Source organism: Sus scrofa, chromosome 1, assembly GCF_054392235.1.
Source record: "Sus scrofa isolate SSC_HxYL_T2T_F1_AM1 chromosome 1, Sscrofa_HxYL_maternal_Yorkshire_Landrace_v2.0, whole genome shotgun sequence".
NCBI lineage: Eukaryota > Metazoa > Chordata > Mammalia > Artiodactyla > Suidae > Sus > Sus scrofa.
This window is the reverse complement of record NC_139383.1, coordinates 128,372,750-128,382,886: the sequence shown is the minus strand read 5'-3', so window position 1 is coordinate 128,382,886 and position 10,137 is coordinate 128,372,750. Positions and strand designations below refer to the sequence as shown.

Below are 10,137 nucleotides of genomic sequence, written 5' to 3'. Positions count from 1 at the left end.
TTCTACAGTTGCCCATCATAGCACTTGGCATGAACAAGTTCTCAAATGCTTGTGGAGATAATGAATAGTTAATGTTCTATCATAGTTTGTTTTCTTCCTATTTCAGCTTATTTCTGGTTAAAATGATAAAGGCTTGCTGTGACTCTTTCCAGATAATTATTTTGTTCTTCTCTTGGACTTGGTATTTTGCACTGAAATACAGTTTTTGTGAGGTTTTGTGTGTGTGTGTATGTTTGTCTTTTTGCCTTTTCTAGGGCCACTCCCGCAGCATATGGAGGTTCCCAGGCTAGGGGTCCAGTCGGAGCTGTAGCCACTGGCCTACGCCATAGCCACAGCAACATGGGATCCAAGCCACTTCTTCGACCTACACCACAGCTCACGGCAATGCTGGATCCCTAACCCACTGAGCGAACGAAGCCAGGGATCAAACCCGCAACCTCATTGTTCCTAGTCCGATTCATTAACCACTGAGCCACAAAGGGAACTCCTTTGTAATTTTTTTTTTAGATGCCCTTATCAAATATAATTCTCTTAAATGGGACAAGGAAATACTTGTTTTTAAAATAACAAGATTATATGACTGGGTCACTTTTCTGTACAATAGGAATTGACAGAACACTGTAAATCAACTACAATGGAAAAAATAAAAGCCACATTAAAAAATAATGAAATTGCATTAGGTAATCAGCAAATCTCTAGCCCAGGGCAAAATATTTACTTTTTTTTTTTTTTTTTTTAAAGAAAGCACTTGGAGTTCCTGTCGTGGCACAGTGGTTAACGAATCTGACTAGGAACCATGAGGTTGTGGGTTCAATCTCTGGCCTTGCTCAATGGGTTAAGGATCCGGCGTTGCCATGAGCTGTGGTGTAGGTTGCAGACGTGGCTCAGATCCCGCGTTGCTGTGGCTCTGGCGTAGGCCAGTGACTACAGCTCCGACTCGACCCCTAGCCTGGGAACCTCCATATGCGGCGGGAACGGCTCAAGAAAAGGCAAAATAATAATAATAATAATAAAATAAATAAAAAAGAGAGCATTTTGTGAGTTCTAGTTTCCATATTGGTTAATGGAATTTCTAGGTCGTGTAAGTCTTTTAGGGATAACAGAGAATTCATCATACCAATCCAGTGACTGCTGGGCTGGAAAGTACGAATGGAAAAAGTAGCTTGAATTTCACAAAAAATTCAAGTGAAATCCAGTTCTCCAGAAGGCATGAGAGAATGAGCTGGTTCTGCCTTCAAGGGGGGGACAGTCTTATTGAGTACGTTCACCTAAGTCTAATTCAGGGTGATGTTTGATAACAGGGGTAGATTACGGTGCTGTGGAAATGCTTAGGTGGGAACTCAATATTAGATGTTAGAGAGCTTCTGGAAAACTTGATATTTAAAATGAAAAAACTAGAACTAGTCAATGTTATTGAGGAAATTTACTGGTGTCCTTTTGTTCTGCCTCCTTAAGGTTGAAGCTGCCAGAATTGTGCTTTTAGCCACGCACCATAGATGCATGGGCACAAAGTTAGAGCTCTACAGATTTTATTGATTTCCTTCTTATCTGAACTAACCTTATTTAACTTGTCTGTGCACTGTGTAAACCATTAAGCCTAATTCACCACTGTTTCAGGGCCTGAAAATCCTCAAGTAGAAAACACTGTCCTTTCCACTGTACTTTGTGGGAATATTTCTGATTATATGGGTGTTATTACTCCATACCACACGCAGAAAGAACCATGGGACAAAAAATTGAGAAGACACTGTCACAAAAAGAAACAAAGCCCATCTTTCAAAACCACAAGTTCTAGATTTAATTTATACACTCAAAAGATGACTCTGCGATAAAAAAGCAACAATCCACTACTCTGGTGCTGTTTTGTTTCATTCCAGCTTTACTAATACCAGATAACTGGCACATAACTTTCCAAAATTATCCTCAAGCTTAACCTAATTTAGTCTTTCTTACATTTTTACCTCATGGGAATATGGTTACAACATAGGCTGGTCCCAAAAAATACACTCTGTCCTTTCAACCTCCTCCCCTCTACCACATGCATGACTCCTACTTCTAAGTATTCTCAATATTCATATTTTCCACTGAGTGTGTCTTGGTATGTGTGAACCCTAAAACTCCAGCAGAAGTAGAAAATGGATAGAGAGTTGTTTTTAACTACGAGTTGAGAAACTCTGAACATCTACAGTAAGATCAGTTCGGCTCACTTCTCTTGCACAAGATGGAACCAGTTAACTTCCACTGCAGTGGACCTGTCATCTCTAATGCAGACTGATTTCTGGAAGAGAGTCCAGGTTAAAGTGTAAGGCCAAAGAAGGTATCTTCTAGGTCTCCTCTAATCTCAGTTTACAATTTAGAGAGTACGTAGGTCCAGAACCTAGATACTGCATTCCAGGCCTGGTCCTCTTGTACTAGGTTCTGTATCAGAAACCCATCCAGAATATAGAAGTCAGCACAGGAATATGGGTATTCCCCAGGATGAATCCATTCGCAAGAGTACTAACATATGAAGCACAAGTTAGAACATTTTCCCTCTCCTCAGAAGCTATAAAATAATGTCCCATGCTCACTACTTAACATTTTGCTTGCATACATATCCTGAAGTCCTTATATGGTATTTTTAAAGTCTCAGTTCTCTAGAATTAATGCTCTTATTTTCAGACTAAAACCAAGTTATGTTTAACAAGATTTCTTTAGAGAATTTATGAACTTCTGGATATTTTTCACAAAATTATGTATATACACAGATGCATTTTTTTTTCCCCTAAAAAGAGGGCTGATATTTTTCAGCAGATTCTCAAATGGGTCAGTATCCCCAAATGAGAAACAGTGATACAGAACAATCTTTTTGTTCTTTTTCTGTGTGGATATTTTTCAGAAAAGTGATTTAAGGTAAGTATGCACTACCCAAAACAAATGCACCAATGAAATGCAATCAGGTAAAACCAAGATACTTATTTTTAAAAAGGTTCTCATAACTACTCTTTTATCAGATGTAAAGAAGTCAATGGACCTAATGCAAAAGCCACTTGGGCAGTATCACTGAATGCACTGACAGTGAAAAAATGGAGTATACTTGCAAGAGATTGTCTTTAATTTGTTTGTTCTCTAATTCTCAATAAGCTAAGCTTTATCTTCAGCAAATTGCAAGACTAAATATGTTTATGTGAGAATCACAAAATCTTGATGAAAAAATGAAAACCACGATGGAAACAAAGATTAAGTCTCTCCCCCAACACAGCATAAAATTATCACTGCCCAAAGCAATAAATACTGTGGTAAGCTGAAAAGAACCTGAAATTTTGTATACTTATTAAGATGACAGAAGAACATTTTCTAAACATTTTCACTTAGAAGTTTGAGTTTTCAAAATTTAGCCCTATACCACTAGATTTTTATTCTCTTAAGTTCTTATATTTCAAAAGTTACAATCATCATGTATGTGATAATATTTAATTTCTGGCTCCCAGAAAGTTGTCTTGTGCCTTGTCATTAATGAGTGTAAATATAAGGTCACCCTTAGCCCAATCCTAACTGAGGAATTAAAAAATCAGAAACAAGTTACTTCCCAGTAAACAAATCTCTGAGGATTTAGCAACTCTAGCCAGTCAAACCAGCACTTGTGGGCACTTGTATGCACACATGGTGTGTGTGTACACACACATACACCAAAATAACACTACCTCAAACAGAACAACTTTTTTCTACCTCTTCTTCTTCATCTTTCCATATTCTCATTACTTCCTTACCATTATTGACTATTATCTTTCTTCACAGGTTTAGTCATGTACTTCCCTATCAGCCCTGCCCTTTCTTCAGCCCAAATCCCCAGTTTCATGACTTTCTTTGTCATGAAGTATCTCAAAAAACTGAGATATCTGTAAATGTAAAACTTAGAGGAAAAGTCTAAAAAACTATACTTAAATAATACTAAAAAAATCTCAGAATTTAAAAATGTATGATAATTTAAAAGAGAATGGCCAATATTTAGCAATAAAATGTTATATAAATAACAGGGATTATAAATAACTGGCAGTTTCCCTTTCACACTCTGGATGACAAGAACCTTACAGCAAAATCTGAGACCCACCTATGTATGACCACTAGGGCCCGATTATTTTTTCTACCATATCTTGACTTCTTCCTGTAATTTATAATTTTAATGCCCTGTGCTTATCATATAAACCTTATAATTCAAATCCTTTGATGTTCAGAAATCTCTGAATGAGTAAAATTGAGACCAACGAAGAAAGAACAAAGCGATATTTCCAGTTTCTCAAGTAACAGCCATCATGCTACTACTTATAACTCAGACTCACCACAAAAAAATTATATAATCAGAGTCAAGCAATACTGCAAATAACTATGCTTTTTAAAACTGGGGTCTTTGATTTTAGATACAAGGACATCTGAAGATTAAAAAAAAAAAGATTTACTATACCTTGCAAAAGCAGTATAGATTATGCAACAACACCGTGGCTACATGAAAATGCCTGATAAAAAGTTGTCAAGACTAAACTCCTCTGCTCAGCTGCCAATAATAATCAAATTTTTTTTTTGGATTCAGAATATGAACAAGTAGTGCAATTTCTCCAAAGAAGAGTCAAAGAAACATTGTGTCATATAGCACTTAGAGCATACATGTACGAATCAAACGTTTGGGATAATACTTGCCATAGGAATGATTAAAAAAAAAAAAAGATTTCTCAAAGGACATAAAGAAAAAGAAATACTCAGATTGTTATCCTTTCCCAGCCTGAAATTTTAAATTACAGATTTTTTTAAAGAACTGTAAATGAGATACTATTTACAGTTTATTGCCTGGTAATTTCAAAATAAACAAAACATTTATTTAAAATAGAATCAGTTACAGCAATCAGTGCATTGAAAAATATTAGAACTTCTATTTGCTATTCTTTATCAAGTTACTAAGACAAAAAAATTATTTTTGAGAAGTGAAGTATTTTTCTACTCACAAGTACAAAAAGTATAGCCAATTTAAAGATGTGACACAGAATAAGACAACTAAAATTCTATTATCAAATTATAGATAAATTCCAAGAGTCATAATATGCTAGCAATGTCACTAGCCTTGACCAGATTTAAAAATTCAGTTATTACCCTGAGGCTCTGTATTGAACAGGAATTTTCAGATGTATAAGACATACAAGAACGATCTTTAGGTACTGCGCTCAGAAATAAAATCTGGAATTCCACCAAAACTATTCCTCCTGCAACGCAATGGTAAAGCCTTGTGTGACAATCCAAATTTGCCAATATTGTGTTCCTTTATTTTTGAAGCATATGAATGAAATCATTCTGCTCTTGAAAAATCTGTTAATTCTTAAGAAATAAAGCAAGGAGAAAAAGGTTTGTAAACCAAGCAAAAATTTGGTTTTCGTGGTTCTGCAACTAAAAAATAAAGTGAAGTGAATAATTAGAGTAATAACTCAAAATGGAAATAACTAGGATTGACTTCCATGTGATCAAATCTATGTTTGATGAACTTGGGTCCTCTCAAAATACCCCTGCCTCCTATCCCTGCCCCCCTCCCAGCTCCTCTTCTGCAAATGAGTGTTTTATATTATGAAGGCCACCAAGTCCAAAGAATATAATAGCTTTCTTCATTTTGCTGTAATTTTTATAACTCCCATCAAGATCAAGTTTGGGGCTACAGCTAACAAAGTGAAAAAACTAAGAAATGCCCGAGTCTTTTAAAGTTCAGCCACACAGAGGTTCACATAAAATACTTTTCTAATGTTTAAAGACAATATATTTTGTAAATTTGCATTTACTATTTGAAGTCTTTAATGTAATATAAATACATATGTATCATTTAAAATGGTCAGTAATGGGCACAAAAGCAAGAAATATATTTTGAGTTTTTTTTCAAGAAAAGAAATACTTCTCACTTAGCAAATAATACTAACCTTTCCTAATGACAAGTACTTCTTGAAGAGAACAGCAACAACATCAAAACCAATCCTGTTCCAAAATATATCATTTGAAGAGATAAGAAATAAGGCTTGGAATTTATACTGTACTAATTTTCTTCAGACATAAATCACCTAGTGAATTAAAACGGAGCCACTTACATAACCAGGTGAAAATGGACAAGCAAAAGAAGATTGTTCATAGATGGGCAATATACTGATTAGTATTCTGTTCTGCTTTAATTAATTTAAAACAATCAACAATGTAAAGTATAATTTCATAGTATTTGAAATTATGTAGAAACTTGTTTAGGATATTTTAAAACTTTCCTATAATCAGTTAAACTGTTTTTTTCTAGATTTTATAAAAACAAACTGTAACCATTATTCTGTTCAATTATCACAAATACTGAATTAGTGAGGTTTAATTTAATAAGGCTTTACTATATTTGCAGTATTAACTATGCCAGATCTGGAATTACTACATTTAAGAGGCTTACTTTAAAAATACTATCTTAAACATTTCTAGTTTGTCTTCAAAATCCTTTATTTTTTCAATTTTCTATATGGATATTTAATAGAACACGCCACTGTCTTTGAGGTTGGATTATACTATTTATCCTTTATCTGAACTGAGAAGAACTAGTCAACGGATCAAATAATTAAGAGGTTACACAATCTGCAGTAGCATCTTCAGAAATTCCTCACAGAAAGATAGCATGTCAAAACTATGTCAAAATTCTCACTAAGCTAAATTCTGACAATCTCTGTCAAATTCTGTCAAATCAGAAAAAATGAATTTCATTTTCATAAAAATATGTAATATATTAAATACATTCTCCTTCACATTTTTCTTTAAAAAAAAAAACCTCCTGTCCACAAGTACAGTTAATACTTCTGTCTAACCTTCATCCTTTTCCCCGTTTCCTCGTTTTTATCATATTTTCCCCCATTAAGTTAAGCACATTGTATTTTGGTTTCTTTTCTCCCTACTCATTGTTCAGATCAGCATTTTAATAATCTTTTAAGCAATGCTGTTCAAAGAAAACGGGCAATATGAAGCTAAAGAAAATTCCCTAAGTTCAATGTTTTTCAAAGTGAGATCATTTTCCCAGACCTATTTATTAAAAATCCACGCAAAGCAAACCCTATAACTGGTAAACAGCTACAGAAAATTGGAAGCTTAAAAATAAAGCCGTTAAAAAACACTTCATTACACACCTTCTCTGTGAAGCCCTTTGTTTCCACTGAAAACCATATTGGAATCCTTGTATAAAAGAAGTTGCCTCCTGGCTGTCAGTAGCTATACAGTCAGTAACTGAGGGATCCAGATGTCTGCAGTGGTTAAAACAAATGTTGAGCAGTGGGTGCTGATTCCGCTTCCCTCTGTGTAAGGTTTTTCACAAAGGCAGCAGAGTAAGAGCGCACATAGCAACAGCACTCACAGCTGATTGGACGGAGGGTGTGCTCTGCCGCCCCTGCTCGCTAGGTCCACTACAGCTTCCTGTCTACTTGGCAGCACTGTCTTGTTGTCTTTGCTCCTCTTACCAACTCAGCTGTGTTTAGGCAACGTGAAAGGAAAGATCAATAGAACGATAATGACAAAGTACTCCAGCATAAGCCCCTAAAACGTACGTCTCTGGGTGCTTTTAAAAGAAAAAGTCATAGGGTAAACATTTACCTCAGTGTTTCACATAAAACTGAGGACAAAGAGGGGTGGTGGAGGGAATCATTTATTACTTCGCACTGCAAGTAAATCAGCCTCTACCAAGTGAAACCCTCTGAAAACAAACAATACAAAACTTTACAACAATTAGAATAAAACATCAACCTCCATCTACCTAGAACTATGTTACTTTACAACAATCTTCACAAATTCCAAGAAAAGCACCACCAGTTAGATAGTGAGTATTAGACAGGGCCTAAAAATAGTGCCGCCCCCCGCCCCCGTTTATGTAGTGCCTTTTAAGAGGTCAAGAAAAACTGAGTTTAACAGATTGCTTAGAAAAATATTTTAAAAGGAAAACTGCTTAATAAACTCTGACAATAAAAGATTTAACTAGGTTATCTCCATTAAAATGTCTCTTCTTACATAAAACAATAATGACATTGAACCTGAATTAATTTATTTCCTCTATCATAAAATTTTCTGAGATAGGAAGGCATAGGAGTTTCTTGTTTTGTTTTCTTTTCCACTAGGTTTCAAGTACTGGACTCCGATGTACCAGTCTACACTATTTCCAGAAGCTTTAAGAGCAAAAACAAAAATCCCTCCAAACTTACAAAGATGTTTGGAGGTGTCAATGCAGGCAGAGGAGATAAACAAACAGATACTAAGGATCAGAAAAATTCCTCATTTAGGAAAGAGTTCCCTTGAATATCATATAAACTAGGATAGTGTTTTTCAAACTTTTAAAGCAATGGAACCTTTTTAACCCATTTCATTCTTCCAGTAAAATGCATTATTAGTGGTTGCATTGGGATTTCTATACAGGACGGGTTTGTGGGAGTAGGCGGAGGCTATAGCAGAAGCATACTGTTTATAATTCAGATCTTTGTTTATCTGGAGTGTCCTGAGAGTAGGGAGCAAAGGCTGATGGAAATGTTGGCACTACTGAAGCACCCCATGAGCACCACGAGGCTATTTTTAAATGAGAGGCTACAAACAACACCGCAGTTTCTTATCAGCCCTGTAATCCACCAAATTCCTACCCCTGAAAAAGCTTTCAGGATCCCTAGAGTTCTACAGAATATAACCAAGAGATATACCCTGTATGAGTATCTCTTCTTATTAACCTGGTATAAAGGAAGAATCTGAATGATGGTTCCACAATTAGCCAAAGGGAGAGCTATTAAACCCTCTGAGAAATAACAAGAGAAGATGTGTTTGGGAGCACAGTAACCTCTTAGGGAAAGCGGCTGAGAGAAAGAATGACATAGGAAGAGAAAATAAAGATTTTAGAGTCAGGCTGAACAACCTATGTTCAAAAGATGAATCTGCCCTTTACAAACAGTAAGACCCTATACAAATTATCTACTCTGAGCCTCAGTTTTCTTATCTATTAACTCACAGGACTATAGTGAAGGCAAAAGGTGCTCTTTGCCAGCAGACTTGTTTTTGTTTATTTGTTTTTCGGTTTCTTCAAAACTTTGAGACTTTGCAATATTACTCCCTTTGCTAGAAGTGGTCTCCTACACCCCTTCAATTGATATCTCCTTTAAATTTCTCTTTTCCAGGGCAGCTTTACCTGAGCCAAGACTAGGCCCAGGATCCTTGTACTTTTTTCTTAGAATTTAAGCTCATAGAAGGTTAAATAGCTGTTAACAAAATGACTAGTGTGACATTCTCCTCCACTATACTAAAAGTGCTTTAAAAGGAGGTACTATGTCTGTCTACATTACTGCTTACCTAGCACCATGCTTGATTAATATTCCACATACTATTTTATTTGATTTCACAACCACTGGATGTAAATAGAACAATTATCATTATCTGCATTGTTCAATGAGAAAATCAGCTCTAAATGTTGATTTACTCAAGTCATACAACTTGAAGTAAAAGCAAATACATTTTTAATAAATTCAAAATTCTTCCATATCTTTTTTTTTTTTTTTGTCTTTTTGCCTTTTCTGGGGCCGCTCCCGCAGCATATGGAGGTTCCCAGGCTATGGGTCTAATCGGAGCTGTAGCTGCCGGCCTACACCACAGCCACAGCAACGCAGGAACCAAGTCTCATCTGCAACCCACACCACACCTCACCGCAACGCCGAATCGTTAACCCACTGAGCGAGGTCAGGGATCGAACCCGCAACCTCATTGTTCCTAGTCGGATTCGTTAACCGCTGAGCCACGACAGGAACTCCTCCAAAATTCTTCCATATCTTTGAAAAAAAAATATAATCTCTAAACTGTTTTAGAATACTTCCTTTCAGTTATAATTCTTAAACTTTTTAGTAAGAGGCTAATGATAGCCTATATCTATAATCTAAAACAAATGATTAACATATGCAAAGAGAACTTATCGAAAACATTACATTTGGTCAGAAACATGCGATTATAAGTGAATAAAATGAACTCTAAGAGACATGCCACCTTAAAAAGTAAAATCAAGCCAAGAGATTTATTTAGCTGAATGATTCCTCTGTGCTACCACTTTTCTAATAAATTTCAAAATGGCCCTTTATGTAATTCTGAAGAATACTT

At 35.6% G+C, this 10,137-nt stretch overlaps 1 protein-coding gene across 24 annotated transcripts in view; it reads right to left on the bottom strand.

Moving 5' to 3' along the window:
• ATOSA (atos homolog A) overlaps nucleotides 1-10,137 on the bottom strand; it is a 103,492-nt gene that overhangs the window by 64,975 nt on the left and 28,380 nt on the right. For 10 of the 24 annotated variants that reach the window (XR_002344859.2, XR_014811169.1, XR_002344852.2 and 7 more), the window contains exon 1: nucleotides 7,155-7,335. The exons of 8 other annotated variants lie outside the window; for them this stretch is intronic. Coding sequence is in view for 2 of the 16 variants with exons in the window: in XM_005659591.4 (XP_005659648.2) it covers nucleotides 7,155-7,191 (37 nt within the window). In the remaining 14 variants the exon portion in view is untranslated. Of the gene's footprint in view, nucleotides 1-5,930; nucleotides 5,986-7,154; nucleotides 7,336-10,137 lie in introns of those variants that run through there. 6 more of the 24 variants (XR_014811199.1, XR_014811197.1, XR_014811211.1 and 3 more) reach the window with 1 other exon arrangement.